The sequence below is a fragment of the Telopea speciosissima genome, chromosome 8, assembly GCF_018873765.1.
Source record: "Telopea speciosissima isolate NSW1024214 ecotype Mountain lineage chromosome 8, Tspe_v1, whole genome shotgun sequence".
Taxonomy (NCBI): Eukaryota; Viridiplantae; Streptophyta; class Magnoliopsida; order Proteales; family Proteaceae; genus Telopea; species Telopea speciosissima.
This window is the reverse complement of record NC_057923.1, coordinates 59,759,077-59,777,585: the sequence shown is the minus strand read 5'-3', so window position 1 is coordinate 59,777,585 and position 18,509 is coordinate 59,759,077. Positions and strand designations below refer to the sequence as shown.

Below are 18,509 nucleotides of genomic sequence, written 5' to 3'. Positions count from 1 at the left end.
AACCAGAAACCAAACAGAACCCAAAAAAAAAAAAAAAAAAGGATAAAAAGCCAGAGAATTGTATACTTGCATTATATATATAGGTGAGGGATCGATACACCATCCTCTTATATTGGAATTTTTATCCTATGCAGTTTCTGCACGGTGCAGTAGTACTGCATCGTGTGGCGGCTGCAGAAGCCATGTGCACCATGTGGGACCCGCTGTGCCACATGGCCTCTGCTGCACCACACGATGCAGTACTACACCGTATAGTTGCAGGAGAGGATAACGATTCTTTATATTGATATCATACACGCCTAGAGAGAGAAAAATGGAGTTTTAATGGATGTTGATTCGTATTTAGGGGAGACACATGACTAAATGAGGAGAGACGAGAGAGAGAGAGTTGGTGAGGGAATGTGTACACCGTAGTCATGTGCCCTCTTTTCCCATTATAGATATATAAAAATTCAAACCGAACCCGTAACCGAGTGGTAACTACTCAGTTACGAACCTGGAAGAGCCTATTTAGACAATCTGATAAAAAAACCAAAGCCAAACCAAACCAAAATTCAAAATTGAATCTCACCTAACAGTTCAACTTCAGTTAAAATCGATACATGCAAACAACCGATTCGAACCGACCGAAACCGGACCAAACTAACAACTGTTTATCAGGGAAGGGGTTGGCATGGCTGTCACCTAATTGGATGTTATTAAGTAATTGGTTAGTAGTGGGATTCCATTCTGCCTTAAGCTTAGGATAGTTGGCCATGATCATCCAACCACCCAAACGGGCCAAACCCAATCAATTCTTAGGCCGCCCTAACTTGTGTTTATGGACTTTGGACACAGCCCAAGCCCAAGCCCAAGCCCAGCCCAGCCCAACGATCTGCGGGCCAGGGCCTACCCTACCCACCAGTTTGAATTCGAAAATATATCAGTAACGTTACGATTTCGATGCCTCAGGTTCGGATCCCAATCTCCGAACCAAAAACTTTCTAAAAATAATTTTTAAAAAAATGCTTTTTTATTACTCTCTCAGTCTCTACTGAAAATATAAAACTTTCTTAAAATGAAAAGAATTTCATTACGAACCGAACGGAGACTCGGAGAGTAGGCTCGGAGACCCATTCTCGGCGCCCTCGCTCTCTGCAGAGTCGAAGTTCGATATGTGTGGACTGTGAAATTTAGGGTTTCTTCTGCAATCACTCAGTCTTTACTCTAGTCGCAGATAAATCGAAGAAGGGTAGATTTTCTCTGGTTCTAAGAGCTCTTGTTGAGACCACCTGACTCTGTTCTACTGATCTATTAAGGAACGAGGTGCTTCTTTGATTGCTTTTACTCGCCGAAAGAAGAAACACTGCTCCATTTGATCATAATCAGTTGCTAGAAACACTAAAGCTTGTGTTTTTTCAATGGAAGATCCTTCAAGAATGACGACGCTTCATGACTTACATTTGGCTTCAAGAAAAGCTGAGGAAGGAGGTCTTTTTTTTTCTTCTTCTCTATTTATTTCTATTATGGTTGATTGGTTTCTGAGATTCTTTATTCAGTTCATTAGTTCTAATTTTCTGTTCTTGCGGAAATGATTCTAGGTTTTTTAAAAATCTCTCCCCCCACCCCCCTTATGTATCAAAATGCAGCTTGCAGGCGATTCGAAGCTGCGGGATGGCTCGAAACCCTGGTTGGACCGCTTGGTCTGTCTAATCAGCCGTCAGAGCAAGAATTTCTTTCCTGTTTGAGAAATGGTATCTTCCTCTGCAATGCCATTAACAAGATCAGACCAGGAGCAGTGCCGAAGGTTGGACTGCACTACTATTCTTTGGATGTACATATTTTTCTTTTAGGGTTACAACTTCGATTGTTCTTCCTCAACTCTCTAATTAAATTTGAGGCCTTTTGAATTTAATTCTTTCAAGGTTGTGGAGGGTCATCCAAATTTGCTCACCTGTGAAACTCAGTCATTGCCCGCCTATCAGTATTTTGAGAATGTCCGAAACTTCTTGGTGGCTGTGGAGGAGTTGAAGCTCCCCGCTTTTGAAGCGTCCGCTCTTGAAAGGGTAAGTAGGAACAAATTATGGTAACTTTAGATGTTTTTCCTTTAGCTAGTTGACCCTTTTTACAAATTTTCCTTTTCAGGACGCTTTGGAGGTTGGGTCTTCATCTAAGGTTGTTGATTGCATTTTAGCCCTTAAATCTTACCATGATAGGAAAGAATTAGGAGCCAATGGGTTTTATAAACATTCTAGATCTCCAATGGTATCACATTCTGCGAGTAGGATCCATTCAAGAGCCTCTTCTACAGGTTCATCGGACCCATGCAGGCGCTTGGACGTGTCGTTTCCCTCTGAAAACCAACTAAATGTAGAGACAGAACGTCAGAAACATGAAGGTCCAATACTTTCATTTGAGCAATTTCTGCCGTTGTTATTATTTTCTTTTTCTTTAGACAGAAATGCTAATGGTTTTTGTTTTGTACTATGTAGTTTTACTTGTTGAAGCACTTGCTCAGTGCCTAGTTGATACAAAAGAAAACGTGGATCAGAATCTCTTGGCTTCGGTCCGTTCTGGAAATCAGGTAATTAATTGGTGGCTCTGGTAATCTATTAATTTTCAGTTCAGTAAATGAAATCCAATAACTGTTTTTTAAAATTTTCTGATGTAGAATTCTTTGAAGTTATTCACCAAGACCATGTCAAGTTTATTACAAGAACAACATGTAAACAAATTCCCTGAGGTGAGTTTCTTCATTCCAAAATACAAAACCCTTTATTTGCATGTAGTTAAATTCATGGCTGCAAGTTTTAATCTCCAACACCAATGGAAATAAGAGGAAAGAAAATACATCATCAATATAAATCCATTGAATTCCATTAGAATCCAATTTAGGAAACTGCTGTAAACGTTTAAGAGGAGAGTCCAGGTTATTTCCTTTACTCTATTAGTCGGAAGTAGAGAATGACATATCTTTTCATTGAAAGTTTGTTTTGATTTTAATATTCCATGAAATAAAAAATCTAGAATGCCTTTGACTTTCATTTTCAGCTTCTTAGTTTCTTATTTTGATCAGTGGACGTTTTTGCTTGCATGCGTATCGCTAGAACAATGGCCAGTCTATCCAACTTCTGCCATGTAATTCCACAAAAAATATTATGATTTGCTGATGTTCTAGCTAAACCATCTCTTTTGTTCATCTGCTTACTATGAGAAGTATATTCTTTTTGTCTGGGATGTTCTTGCTTTCAGTATATTCTTTTGGTGCAAAATGTGAGGGATAGAACTATTTTTTAGAAACTAACCAATTCCAACCCTCGTTCTCCCTCATTTCCTCCTCTTCAACTCTCTTGACTAATCAAGTCCTTGTGAAATCATAAAATTAGAGAGTGAAATATGTACTGAAAACACTGTTGGTGATGTCATACTGTTAGACAACTTGGAAAGCACAATACTCTACCTATCTTGCAGTAACAAGTACCTCAGTTATGCGTAGTTTACAGTATAGAACTCAGAAGTGTTTTATTACTCTTTTGTCTTGTACATTTCATGGAGTATGATATTCCAGCAGTGCTCTACAAGTCTTTTGCATAATTCTATCTTCCTTAGAAGTTTCTCTAACTTCGAAATGATGATGAAACCCTTCAGATGCACTTCATACAATGCTCATTATATAACTTTTCTTCACCCTTTTGCAATAAAAAGTCTGTGCTAGTATTGTGATGCCTTTTTTGTTCTTATAATCTGACAGATGTTTCCATCATTATAAAAGCCCTCACTTAGAGTTTGTCATATTTATCATTAAGTGCTTTTTGTTTTGATTAGTTAGAATTCTTAAGAATTTGATAAAAACTAATTGTGTCATTTCATATGTTTATTTATAGTTGAAAACAATCTTTAAAGATTCTTCGAAAGAAGTGAATGGCCTAATTATGGATTCGACAGACTCATTAGAGAATGTATCTAGAATTGGAAATTATAAGGTATGGATTTTCTTTTAAATCTTGCTGTCTTTATGGTTTGAATGAAGCTAGTGATCAGTTTCCTGTAAAATAAATTTGCTTTAGTTTTTTTATGACAATTTTATCCATTTATTGGAATTTTATGTTTCACTCTTGAGAACTCAAAGCAAGATAGTGCCATAATGACTTTGTAGTTACCCATGGTTTCAAATTTTGGGATCAGATTGGATGACTCATGACTCGGTCGAATCAACTTGTGATTGAAGGAGGCTGACCACTGATTCAATAACAATCCCCCACCCCCAAAAAAAAAAAAAAATTTAATAAATAAATATTGTCCAGGTGTTTTTACCCTTTTACCCCTGTTTCTGTCCAAACTCAGTCTGGATTGGCCAAACTCATCTGAGTCAACTCGGGATCAGCAGAGTTAGATCTGATTCTGCATCCCAAGTTAAAAGAATAACTATCTGCTTGTTATTTGACTTTTTTTCCTGCTTACATGAAATTTAATGGTATACATCATATATAAATTTCTCTGTCAACTTTATGAGTTCATAAACTACGCTCTATTTTTTTGGGATTGTTGTTGGTATCCTTTCAAGCCAACCCCATTAAGTTGGGACAAGGCTGAATTTGTTGCTGTTGTTGTTGTTGTTGTTATTGGTGCCCTTTCAACATATTAGATATACTTATATTATTGGTAATATCCATGTGGATATAGATAATTTTATTTTTTTGGCCAAACCCTGGGGCCTGTTCGTGGATGCATACTTGCCAATTTATAGGGGACTACATACAATGCTCCTCTGGTGTTAATGATATTCTTGCAGTCTTACAGATTGTATAAATTACTTCATCTGGATTGTAGATGGAAATCTAATTAATTAGATGATTTTAATTTTGCAAAGATCACTAATAGTTCATATATCAGCATTAATTCACAAATCATCTATGACAATTAGCTATTGAACTTCCAAGTTCAGTTTAGTTTTCAAGTTTCAAAACACAGATATCACGAGTAAGTACTCATTTAGTGTTCTGGAAACTAGCTTTAGGGTTTCTATCCTTCATGTCAGTCTCTGTTTCTTTCCTCTTGGCCCTCTCCTAAATACTCAATTATTTTGAATACTCTGAAAACCAATCCCTACATATAAGTTATACATATATATTTCATTTCCTGTCTCTTATCATTTTTTTTAATTTTTAGTTCTCAAAATAATTGAATGACCTCCATAGCCTCCTTTTGCTAAACATAAATTAAATGTTAGTACCCTTTGCAATGGTTCAAAATTTTATTCCGATAGCGTAAAATCACATTTTTTCTGAAATAGAAATGAATCTGCATAACCTGAAGAATAATTATTTAACAAATTATTACTTAGAAAATGCATGGTTTAATTCAAGTTAGTACCATCCGATTATATTTACAAAGGTGGAAAACTAAAGAGTTTTCTTTGCATTGTAAGAATTACTACTTTATGATAAAAGGAATAGTTTTTCATTTCTGTAACTAAATAGTGCTAAAAAATTAACATTGACCTGTGCACTGATAGGTTCATCCTTTGCTGGCAAGTCTACATACTGCCATTGATAATTGCTAAATTTATGCACTCTAATGAATTCCTATTGAACACATTTAATTTCCTTTGAGTAGGTTATTTGGAACGTAATTATGTATGCAAAGATAATATTTTCTCCTTGAATCCTTTTGGAAACACCCCCCCCCCAAAAAAAAAAAAAAAAAAACTGTGGAATGCAAATGAGGGAGGGACTCCAGCTTGATTAAAACATTAATTGCATGATAGCCATGGTTATATAATCTAATTTTATTCTATCTACAGTATTGCAAGTCTTGCTTGAAGAAGGGTAATTGTAACCATTGGCGCATGTTGGAAGTACAAGAGAATGACCTCTTGGTGAGCTTTTGTTTTTCTTTTACTATTGTAAGATTTTGACTTCTATGAAGTTGTTGATGGTTGGAAATTCTGTCCTTACAGATTTTGTGCAGCTTAAAAAACTTTAAAAAAAAGGGCGTACCCAGTGCACGGGGTTTCCCCCACTGCAGGGTATGGGGAGTGTCATAATATACACAGCCTTACCCTCGTTTCACAGAGAGGCTGTTTCCTAACTCGAACCCGCGAAGAATGAAATATATATATATATATATGTATACACGTACATTTATGAGTGTACCTTGTTGTCACCAAAGTGGTGAACTGAGAAGTTGTAACCTTCTTTTGATTGCCCCTTATCTTATTCCCATAAGTTAAGTCGGGGGTAAAAAAAGGTTTTCAAAATAATTTGAAAGTGACTTATTGTTATGTAATTCTCAAGGGTTGTTATTATCTTATACATATTTTGAGTACGTTTAAATGCTTATTCATCTGAATTTTAGAATATGTTTGGTTGGAAGTGAAGGAAAATAAAACAATACTTATTCAGTGTGGAGAACAAAAAAGTTCATTTCCTATTGTGCTGTTTGATTGAAAGCAAAAATAGGTAAGTACTGAAATAATATGGATGGCGTCATCATCTTCCCAAGAATTCTGAAACAAACCAAATAATCAGGCCGATTTGGAGGAAAGAAACATATATTTTGTGTAAAAGTTTGCCAAAAGAAAACAGAAACATTAGGGATGCTTTCCTCATCCAACCAGACAGCTGGAGAAACACTGTTTATCAGAAAATATAGGAGTTCTCTCTCTTTTTTTCCCCTTCTTTTCTGGGAGAGTGGATGGCTTCCTGGAATACCAAGTAGAGCCCAGGTCTCCTATTAACTGTCTTGTTTCAATCTAAACATAGTTAGCCTTGCGGTGAAATAAGCCTTTGAAAATCCATTACAAAGTTAAGTATTTGAAAAATGATAGAATACAAAGGGATGACTAAAAATAGAAAAAAAAGATGCCAATTCCTTGTGCAGGGGTAGTTGTTAAATGATTGAGTTTGACTTTGAAATTGGACATATAGCATGACTGGAATTGCCAAATCACTTCTCCTCATTGCACAAATTAGGTAGGCCATAAAGGGAGGCTTCCCTGGGTGGGACGCATAAAAGTCCTTTTGCCTTTTTTTTTATTTTACTGTTTTTCTTTCACATTCTTTTCCTTCACTCCAAATGGAACGTAGCCTTAGTCTCACTCAAAGAGTCATAATAAATACAAATTAAGAATTTAATGCTTAAAAATTCAGTTGCTATATATTTAGTCAACAACTCATTAGCTATTTATACTAGTAGCTGGTGTGTTCACTTGGTTCTAAATAATCTGTGTTTCACTATCTAATCCCTCTGAATTTGATTAATCTTCATCATCAAATGATACTAAAATGTAATCAATTTGAAAGGTCTTGTTTGTCATGAGATACTTCACGAGTCCTACCTGTTGCGCGATTCTGTATACTTGTTTCTATTTCAATGCTGTTTTGGTTTTTCCCAGGAACAACTTGCTGATTTTAAGGCTGCTGTTGTTCTGTTCAGAATATGAACTCCCCCCCCCCCCCTCCAAAAAAAATAATTATATATATATATATACATATATGTATATGTATATCATTTTCTTTGTATTGCTTAATCCATGATTTCATCTCATTATGTTTTGGTGATCTGCATGAACCTGAGATCTCCTGTTGCTCTTTTACGTTACCTGTTTTGTAGTTTCTTGATTTACAGAAAAAACAATCTGCAGGTTTAAGTTATCCAAAATAACACATTATAAAAAAGTCTATGGTTTTTATTTTTTTGAATGTTAAGGTAAGGGAATGTGTGGTAATAAATCAAGACAAAACAAGGTATCAATTAAGTTAGTTTTGTCTCTACGTGCCTACATGTTGGGTGGATGCTTACAGAAGATGTTTATCTTTGCAGGAACTCAAATCATTATTGTCAAGCGCAAAAAAAGAGTTTGAACTTTTACAGTCTCAATTGCAGAATGACTTAAAACAAATAGGTATGCTTTTATGGGAATGAGAAGTATAATACATGAATGAGGAGGTTTAAAGCAACAATACCAGTTCTTTTCTGCATGCTTTCAATGTATATGTCAGTTCTAATTCTGGAAGGAGTCTAAGAAGTTTGAGTTTATCTTGTCTTATTAGTTCTCAAAATACCCTACACAGTGGATCTTCTAATTGTTGGTTTGTAAAATTCCTCTTGGTAATGCTTTTGTTTTTTTTTTTTTGTCAGGAAACCAGGTCCAAGAGCTTTCTACTGCTGCTGTTGGGTATCAATCTGTGGTAAAAGAAAACAGGCAACTCCATAACATGGTCCAGGATTTAAAAGGTTCGTCTATACTGTTGCACGTAACTATTGTTGTGTTCTGTTCAAATCCTAATTAAATTTCTCTTTCAGGAAATATTAGAGTGTACTGCAGAATCAGGCCTACCTTCAATGCTGAATCAAAAGGTGTTGTAGATTTTGTTGGAGAGGATGGTTCTCTTGTGATTGTAGACCCAGCAAAGCCACAAAGAGACCCAGAGAAAGCTTTTCACTTTAACAGGGTCTATGGTCCAACTGCTACCCAGGGTAATTCTATATCAAATTTTTATGTTTGGCGTATAAAAACCTCATCCGATCTCTCATTTGATATACTGTGCTTTCAGAGGAGGTTTTTCAGGACGTTAAACCATTAATTAGGTCTGTCATGGATGGTTACAATGTTTGCATCTTCGCTTATGGCCAGACAGGGTCTGGTAAAACACACACCATGGTAAGGTCCTTAGCTAGATTATGGAAACAATAGTATTGAAGATATGTGGTCATCAAGTCTAGTAATCTAATTTGTATCCCTGGTGCCAGTGTGGTCCATCTGGTGGATCCATGAAGGATAGGGGAATCAACTATCATGCTCTCAATGACCTCTTCAATATTTCTTGTAAAAGAAGGGATATAATGGATTATGATGTTGATATTCAAATGGTTGAAATTTACAATGAGCAAGTAAGGGACCTTCTAGTAGAAGACTCATCAAGCACAAAATATCCTTTTTATCTGCCTTTTAGTCTTTTATTTGTTTATTTTTGGGATTGCTACTCTATTATCTTTTTTTTCAAGTAACTTGGCATTGCAAGAAGTTTGTGGATTCTTAACTGGTAATAAATTAGAGATAAGAACCTGTACAAGCAATGGGGGGTTGACTCTTCCTGGTGCTACAATGTATCCCGTGAAGTCTACTGGGGATGTCCTCAATTTGATGAAGCTTGGGGAGCTGAACCGTGTAGTTAGTTCCACTGCACTCAACAACCAAAGCAGCCGCTCCCACAGGTTTGTGTTTGATCTCCATTTATATATTCATTGGATTATTCTTTATGTAGGACAAACCGGGAAACAGTAAAACCAGAATAAAATCATAAGTAGCTATATCTTGACAATGATGCTTTTGCGGTTTTGTGATTGTTCACAGCATCTTGACAGTACATGTACAAGGGAAAGATAAATCTGGAAGCATCCTTCGTAGCTGCCTGCACTTGGTGGACCTTGCAGGAAGTGAGAGGGTCGACAAGTCTGAAGTTACAGGAGACAGGCTTAAGGAGGCACAACATATCAACAAGTCTCTTTCTTGTTTGGGAGACGTGATTACAGCCTTAGCTCAAAAAAATTCACACATCCCTTACAGAAACAGCAAACTCACACAACTATTACAAGACTCTTTAGGTTGTAATTTGCTAATCAATCGTATCTTTTCCAAGTCCTAATTGTTTGAGGCTTTACTTCAATTGTATCTTTTCCAAGTCCTATTCTGACAGTTTTTCTCTTGAATATATATTACTTGTAGGAGGGCGTGCAAAAACTTTAATGTTTGCTCATGTAAGCCCAGAAGCAGATTCATATGGGGAAACCATTAGCACTTTGAAGTTTGCTCAGAGAGTTTCAGCTGTTGAACTGGGTGTTGCTCGCTTGAACAAAGAGAGCAGTGAGGTTAGGGAGCTTAGGGAACAGGTATATTTTTCTATTTATGGGGTGAATGTCTGGTATGCCCCACTTACATTTCTTTTCTTTTGCCTTCTTAATTCTTTCACGTGATGCATGTTGTTGGTCTTGCTGCAATAACCAAAAAAAAATCATGATTGTAGAAAATTAACGGGAATTACATTTGCCTTCTCTTTAAGAAAATTAACTGGGTGCATGTTGTGTTTGTTGTTTCAAATAAGAAATGAAGGCATGCTGGTCTCTATCCAAAGTTGCGGATCTCTATGGTCTGGGTTTCCAGATCCAGCACTATCATGATGTTAAACTAGAAAATAATAATTGGAAGTCGAGGCTGCTGGCATTTAGAAAGGAATTATCCTCGTGGTTTTATCCAAATTGCTCATATTTTGATTCATTTACTCTTTGATAGTAACGATAGAGTAATATACTCTCATCTTTTGATTCAAAACTCTTCAATAGTAATGGTAGAGTGATATTATTTGCCACATTATGAATCACATGTCTGGTGATAAGTTGTGCAGATTAAAGGTTAAATCCTGATCCATCAAGGAAAATGAGGGGTTTAAGAAGCCAAATATCTTGCAGGTTGAGAGTCTGAAGAAGGCTTTAGCAAGGAAAGAAGCACAGGATATGCAGTTTGAGAAAGCAAAGGAGCTGAGATCTCATTGCGAGAAGCCAAAAGTACCTGAATACACACCCCCACGCAACCGACGATTGAGTACTGAAAGCTCTAATATCGCAAAGGCCGAGAAGGTGATGAATCAAGAAAACAGAAAGGGATCAAAAACACCTGTTGTAAAAGTAAAACTCAGAACTGAACGTACACCGACTCGTTCCCAAGGATTGAGTTTGGAAGGCCCAAAGTACAACAAGGATCAAATGCAGATAAGAAACTCTGAAGATGTAAGCAAATTCTTTCAGTTTGTCTTTTAACATATAAATTGTTTTACAAAACACATCCTTTATTGATTGTGCCAATCTATCTTCAACTGTCATAGGTTCAAGTTTCAAAAAGGGTACAGCAGTATGTTGCTCCTTATCTCTCACAGGATGCTTGGAACAATGGGTGCAGCTACTTGGGCCAGTGTCAAAATCCAGAAATCACCAGTAGCGGCAATTGTGCTGATGACAGTTCCATGACAGTTGCTTATCATAGCTATATTCCTCGTAGCCCTAACAAATCATTTTGTCAAAGCCAAACTTTAGCAACGGATAGTAGAATGAGAATTCCACATCTCCAACTACCAAAGACACCCGAGCCACAGATACGTGCAAGAAATGAGGTTCAGATTGTGCCACAAAGGGACCTTGGCCTTTCTAACAAGTCTCATACACCCAGCTTGAATAGTAGTACAAGTAAAAAAGGATCTCAAATAAAGAAATCACTTCAAAACATTGGGAAATTGATTCATGGCTCTGAGAAAAGGTAGTAGTTAACCACTCAATCATTCTGTAGTAGGGGTAGATATAGATTGTGGAAAGTACTAACATTATGTAAACTTACAGAAATGTGCTTTATAAAATGGAAACACAGTCACCCATTCATGGCATGAAAAACATTAATGATGGAAAGTCACCACTCATATCTAGTGCAAGGGCAATGAGGAGACAATCACTCACTGGTGGCCAGACTCTGGGAATGGAGAAATCCCGGAGATCTTCACTAGGGGGGAAGTCAGGTGGATGTCGTGAGTTGATTTGACAAGAATGTCTTTCAATCTGTCTGTAAAGAAGAAATTCTAATATTTGTTCTTAACTATTTTGGATATTTGTTACTCATGTTTGGTTTATTCTGTTTTGTAGATTCAAATGAAACTCGGAATGCCAGGACACCTCCTCCTGCCAACTCACCGACATATATGGCAAAGCGGTGGTTATGAATCTTTTAGTGGTGACTAAAATAAATATTGAGATCTATGATGATGATATGCTTTAACTCAAAGCATGCTGACAGCGGACTTACGGGTTTGGACTTGTGAAATGTTCCTTGAAGCATTCCAGCGTATCCTTGATGAAGGTTCTGACTCATATTCCGGAAATGAAATGTAATGGTAATGTACAGAAGGAATTGGAAGTTCCATTTTGTTCATTCAAGTCCATTTTTTATTGGTGCTCCAATGGTGTCCATGATTCAGAATGAAGCCTTTATTTTCATTAGATATCTAACAATTGGTTTACATAAACTTCTCAGTTTTGCTTGCCTTCGCCATGGATCTCGTGGTCTTGCCTCTCTGAGCAAATTTTATCCTATGGTTACTGCTAATGAATCACTTCTTGAGCTGGAGGCACCATGTCTGTCCTCAAATATGCAATCTTTAAAGTTCTTAACATCAATTCCAGAAGAGAGGAGTTTAAAAATGATTCAGATCATGATCAAGTCTCAGCACGTGACAATCACAAAGACCAACTGCACCAATCTCTCTGCCACTGACTTGTCATTGAGAAAGGAATGTCTAACAAGGTTGAGGAGAATAAGAACAGTTCTTGTCTTTTGGCATAAAAACAAGCAAAAAACAAACTATAGACCTGGGCTTGCATAATGGCCGAGTGCCCAATGGCCCCAAATCCTTTTTTACTGGATGAGAAAGCTGGGCTTGCCTAATCTTATAGGTTTTCAGAACCATTGGGCCTGGGCAACCTTATCGGGTGCGAACCATTGAAGTCAATCATGCAGCAAATTGGGTGGAAAAGGATGGGGAGACAGGCTCATTTCTTGTAATACTGTTTAAGATCCTCAATCCTATGTAAACTAAGGGTGTCATTCGTTTTGATTCCGGTTTTACGGTTTGGTTTTGGTTCAATTCAGATTACAATATGTAAAAAACTAAAACCAATTAAACTGTATAATTTTTATTACTTCAAATCAAAACTGATCCGAATTTATTTTGATTTTATTCGGTTCCTATTCGGTTCATACACAGTTGGGAAAGAAATTACAACCTACAATATCAAATCTAGCACCTTTCAACATTTTTTACACAATTCAACAAAGATTCATAATAGGTAACTTCATACAACTCAACAAAAAGACACATGATTGGTTGTTCAGGTTCAATTTATACGGGTTACATTTCATTCGATTCGATTCATTTCAATTTAAAACCGAAATTGAATCTAATTATTCAATTGACACCCTTAAAGCCATAATGGGTCCTCATGGATCTCTTATGTAACTCATGTTTAAAGGGATCAGAAGTCCTTTTCATCAAATGGGTTCCTACCTAAAATATTAATGAGGACATGAATAAGCTTGAAGAGATGGCTCTGCTCTGCTATGTACTGAAATTCTCTGTGAATGGTAGTAAGGGGTAAAAGCTATAAAACATCCAGAAAATCAATCACACAGAGATATCAATCAAATGGTATAGTAAGCTGCTTTAATGGTGGTTTCCTGACATTCACAGAACATGAAAAACATGGTTAATTTTATACTGTTTGCCACAAACCCAACCGGATACGCTACGCTACGCTACTTACCTGTTCTATTTCATAAATCAAGTTGCTCAGCCTCAACATTTGGAATATTGATTCCTCCAATAAAAAAAATTTTTAAAAAACATATGATATTTGGGGTTTAGAGTTTCAGGTAAGGAATGAGGATTCCCATGTACTTCCCTTGTTGGGCATAGTGTTGCGCAACCAAGCCAAGCCAAGGCCTGAAAGCCGTTTGATTGTTGTCCCCTTGGGACTGGAGCATCGCTCCCCTAAACTAATAATTAAAAAGTAAATCTTAATTAATAAATGACTCCCATTCCCATTATGGGCCGGCATTGGTATCATCAATCCAGTCTGGAGATCGATAATGTAAAATTATTTTTCTTCCTCAAATCATGTAATTAGGCACAAATGTCCCCCTACATTCCTAGAGTAGTCTGGCAGGGGGGATTTTTTTATTAGGGGGTGAAGGGACCAGGATCCTCTGCAGTACCCGCGCATCGTCATATCATCAAATTATCACTATGTCGCCATATCGCCAGTATCCATGGTTTTAAGTATCGATATTGTATTGCCTGTATTGGATGATACGTACTGGTTTTACTAGTCATCGATACCATGTTGATATTGTATCGATCGCATAGTATGGATAAGAGATAAAATGATCAGAAAACTCTTTTTTTTAAAAAAAATTCAAAGGTACTTTTGTTTGATACAACCGATCTGAGCCGATATCATGTCAGTATCATATCAAGTTTGTGTGTTGCCAATACCCATTCCGATACCGTACACTAAAATCATGCCACCATCCAAACGAAGTGAGGCCAACTATTGAGCTATTGAGTTGCCCTGCCCGCCATTCATGACTTCAAAGGAAGGAATGGAATACAAAAAGCAGCCTTTCTATTGAGCTATTTATAAAAATATGACTTTTAAGGCCTGTATAATGTACTTCTAATGGATACCTTCAACATGCCTTAAAGGAAGGCCTCTCTGATGCTTTTTTCTTTTTTTCTGGTGAAGAGGGTTTGTTAACGCTGGTACAAAGTTCAACATACAAATAAAGGAAAATACAAAAAGGAGGAGCATGGTTTTGAGGTATCGAATTGGATCGGTTGATTTTGATCAGATCGGATCGGTATTAGTCGAGACCAATCTCAATATCAATCTGATCCAGTTGTACGGACACGGGTAAAAATGTTTAAAAAATTAATTTTTTAAAAGAAAATAGAGATAAAAGTGTCATATTTGTCCGAGTTTGAGCGATCCTGATCCGTATCGGCTGATCCAATTCCGATCCTGACCCGATCCAGCCAATACCGTGATCACGAACCATGAGGAGGAGAGAGTGTCAAGATACAATGAGAATGAGACTTAGAAGAAGCTCCCAAAGTGAAAAAGATCCTGTCAATCCGAGTAGTGTGCAGCCATGTGCAGCGCCTGAGATGAGGCGGGCGCATTGACCACCTTACCCCTGCTCGGGCAAGGCATTTATGCAAGGGTAAGGCGGTAAATGCGCACCACCTCATCTCAGGTGCTGCACATGCAGCACTACTGCCTAGATTGATAGGAGCCGAGTCCCTCCCAAAGTCACTAATTGATCACCAACACAGTTAGCTTGATGTAGTGTATGACTAAAAGATGGTATATAGACCCCTTCCCCCTCCAATTTTTATCATCTTCTGTTACAGCACGGTGCTGTAATGCATCGTGCAGCGGCTGCAGAGGTTATGTGCACCATATGGGACCCACTGTGCCACATGACCTCTGTAACACCGCACTATGCGTTACAGCACCGTACTGTAATAGAAGAGGATAACGATTCCTCCCCCCTCCACCACAAGGGATGAATATAACCTAAAAAAAAAGGATTGAAGTCGAAAGAGATAAGAATGGGTTGCATCAAAGGCGAGAGATACTGAATCCATATCTAATTGCTAGCGAGAAAGGGGGTTGAAGTCGAAAAAGAGAAGAATAAGTTGCATGAGAGAGAGAGAGAGAGAGAGAGAGAGAGAGAGAGAGAGAGAGAGAGAATGTATGGAAAATCTGTAAATTTTGACATTGACAATGTGAAAGTCCATCAAATTCGACAGAAACATGAGACGAAAGAGCAGAACTCTCCATCTCTTTCATCTCAGTTATCACTCCCTCTCACTCTCTTCTTGTCAAAGTTTTTTTCTTGATAAGAAATCCTATAAATATTTAAGGGAGAGTGAAAGAGAGAACGGTTCTTTGGCATGTGCGGTGCGTGTCCTGCTTTCAAACACAGGGGTGGACTAAATGACCACCACATCCTCATGAAAATTCGACCTTTTCATGGGGGTGCAGTTGTCGGGCACAGGGGAAATGTACTGCACACGCCTAAGCCTAGATAGCTCATCCTTCATCTATCCAACCATCTGCAATTGAAGATACCTTTGGTAGGTATATCTTTGAATTGTGTTTCAAAATTCAAACTGGATAATTTTTTATATTTTATAATTAAACAAAATATTTCGCACCCAAATAGAAGTAATTAAATAATTTATTGTGTAACCATGCTTTTAGAAAACTAAGTTGATTTTGTGCTTTACAATAGCACTAATTGGTTCCATGTGTAGATTATATATATTTATATGGGTCATTTCATGTGACGAGGAGAGAGACAGAAACACTGAAATGGTAATGTATCCTACTCCAATATTTCAAAGAACCGTTTCCCTTACATTAATAAAAAGATTAAAAAAAAGATTTTTTTTTTTATATATAAAATTAGGAAGACGATATTTTTGTATCTTTTTCTAAAGGGGTTTTATTTTCTTATTGACGGATATGTTAAAAAAATGATTCATTGGGTGGGATGGCAGAACAATCCAGATACCAATTCATTTATTCTAAGAAGTCGTGAGCTGACCTGGCCTTACGAATGAAATAGATGTTAATTTGTAATTTTACTTTTTTGCCATTATAGTAAAACACATTTTTTTTCATAATGAGGATAAATACTACCATTTTATATATGTTCTCAAAAAATGTACATGACAATGACGGTGTTTGATAATGACATAATGATCAATAATCTTTAAATTATGCTTGAAAACCCTTTTATACCCCCCAACAGCTTAAAAGAACTTTTAGGAATAAAAGAATTAAAAGGTGTCAAATTCTAATTACACTTATAGAGGTGCCGTTTAGACCATTCCTTTCTCATATTAAAAGACATCTATGCCCCTTTGTTTTGAGGAGGACAGAGATAGACACGAATTTTTATCCTCTCAATTACACTACCTGTACTTGACCGTCAAGTACATCTAATAGAGGGAGGTGGACCCCACCTCGGGCAATGTGTTCGGACAGGGGATAGGATAGTCATTTCTACCTCTTCTGTTAGATGTACTTGAGTCAAATACCGGCAGTGGAATTGAGAGGATAAAGATCCGATAGACACAAGGGAGTACTGGCGTAGGCCACACTTCCAGACAAAATCAAATTAACAAGAGATTCTCAGGAAAGGAGGATTCCCAAAACCCTTGATGTAGATAACTCAATTCCAACATTGGAATTGGTCAGATTAGATAACACCCTCCCCTGTTCTTTAAAAATCATTTCCCAACAAATAATTTAAAAAAATATATTATACCACACAGACCCAGAAAAGACATCTACCTCTTACCCTCCATTCCTTTCCTATCATCAAAACATGTAAATAACAAGAAGTACTGTTCTGTACCACCATTACCATAGAAGGAAAAGTTACTATAAAAGTCCAAGTATTGAAGTTTTGCTGATAATTTATCCAAAAAATTTTAAATTAATCTCTTTCCAGCATGAGTATCAGTTATTAGAAAGCTTATTTTACCCCAATCCCCCCCCCCCCCCTCCCTCTCTCCCTTTGGGTTAAATAAGAAGAGGACCACTTAACTACCTTGGAAGTTGTAGAAAACTAGAGACTAGTTTAGATCTGGAAGCCAAGATAGGGAGAAGAACAAGAGATGAAAGCTGCATCAGAGTTCAATTGGTTACATGTGATTCTCAAGGGTTTGATAAATTATGCCCAAGAAAGGTGAGGCATGGAAAAATAGATTGAACAAAAGAGGCCTTTTCCCATTCATTGGTCAGTCACAGGCTTCAGCTATTTTAAATCTAAACTAGGAATTAAGACTTCAGAGAAAACCTTATCTGTTCAAGGTGATCACGAAAAAAATAAAATAAAACTATTTCAGTAGGTTCTAAATTTTCAGGAATTTCACTACTTGAACTTTCATTTCCAAGATCTGTTGTAGAAAGGAAAGATGAGCATGAATGGGACGGGATGATCATAGTGAATAAGAGAATTTTATAACTATTCTTCTGAAAAACGGATAGATTCAAAAACAAACACATCAAGAAAGAACATAAGGGAACAATTCAAGTCCTTCTAATATATAAGTTTTTGATAAGAAGTGCTTGGCACCAAGTATGTGGACCAGCTCAACATAAACTCTACAGACATAGAAAGCTGGCAGACAGGCATCATCTAATATAGGGTTTTGCTTACACTGTTTCATTCAGTACTGATTAGATCTTATAATGAACACTACTAAAAGCCGATTGATAAATGAGAATGACTCAAAACTAAGGTTCATGATTTAAGGCTGAGATTGCTTATTTTATGCTGGGACTGCAAATCAATGGTTGTTAAAACCTTCAATGAGAAAGAACATAGTAAATGCTTGGCTGCAGACACAACTCTATTGTTGAGACATAAGAAAGAACCTTGTCTGTACTTGAGGTATTAAAATCTCCCTTCTGTGCCACACTCTGTTCAACAAAAGTGATTAAAGCAGATAGACACTTAGGATTATTAGGTGATTAACAAAATAGATGCTGGTCACCTTATGATTTGATCTCTGACTTCTTCTTTAGTGATGAATCAGAACTCACTAAACAGAAATAAAAAGAATGAATAAGAAAATCAGGATTCAATCATCCAACAAAGATGTGTTAAAATGAAATGTTCAGAACACTGTTATGATCAAGAAAAAAACAAAGATTAACCTCCTACAATTCTAAGCCCATCATCAAGGAACACCTAAATGTTTCTTGAGGCTGAATTTAATGCTCCACTTCACATATACAACTAGAAATAGTCCATTGTTGCATGAAAAAATCTACAAGTTCATAAACCAAAGAATTTAATTGTTGCTCCATACATCTCATCTCAGAACAAAAATATGGTGCCTAGTTCTTTC

At 36.8% G+C, this 18,509-nt stretch overlaps 1 protein-coding gene across 1 annotated transcript; it reads left to right on the top strand.

The window, feature by feature from the left end:
* The first annotated feature begins 1,280 nt into the window (after nucleotides 1-1,280).
* LOC122670505 (kinesin-like protein KIN-14L) lies at nucleotides 1,281-12,042 on the top strand. Its single transcript, XM_043867410.1, has 20 exons — nucleotides 1,281-1,470; nucleotides 1,629-1,786; nucleotides 1,905-2,045; nucleotides 2,125-2,377; nucleotides 2,472-2,563; nucleotides 2,651-2,722; nucleotides 3,864-3,962; nucleotides 5,783-5,857; nucleotides 7,804-7,885; nucleotides 8,122-8,217; nucleotides 8,287-8,460; nucleotides 8,538-8,644; nucleotides 8,734-8,912; nucleotides 9,034-9,198; nucleotides 9,338-9,588; nucleotides 9,710-9,873; nucleotides 10,450-10,767; nucleotides 10,863-11,290; nucleotides 11,371-11,552; nucleotides 11,668-12,042. Exons 1-20 carry the CDS (start codon nucleotides 1,401-1,403, stop codon nucleotides 11,742-11,744), a joined length of 3,183 nt encoding a protein of 1,060 aa, XP_043723345.1. The 5' UTR covers nucleotides 1,281-1,400; the 3' UTR covers nucleotides 11,745-12,042.
* Nucleotides 12,043-18,509: the final 6,467 nt, after the last annotated feature.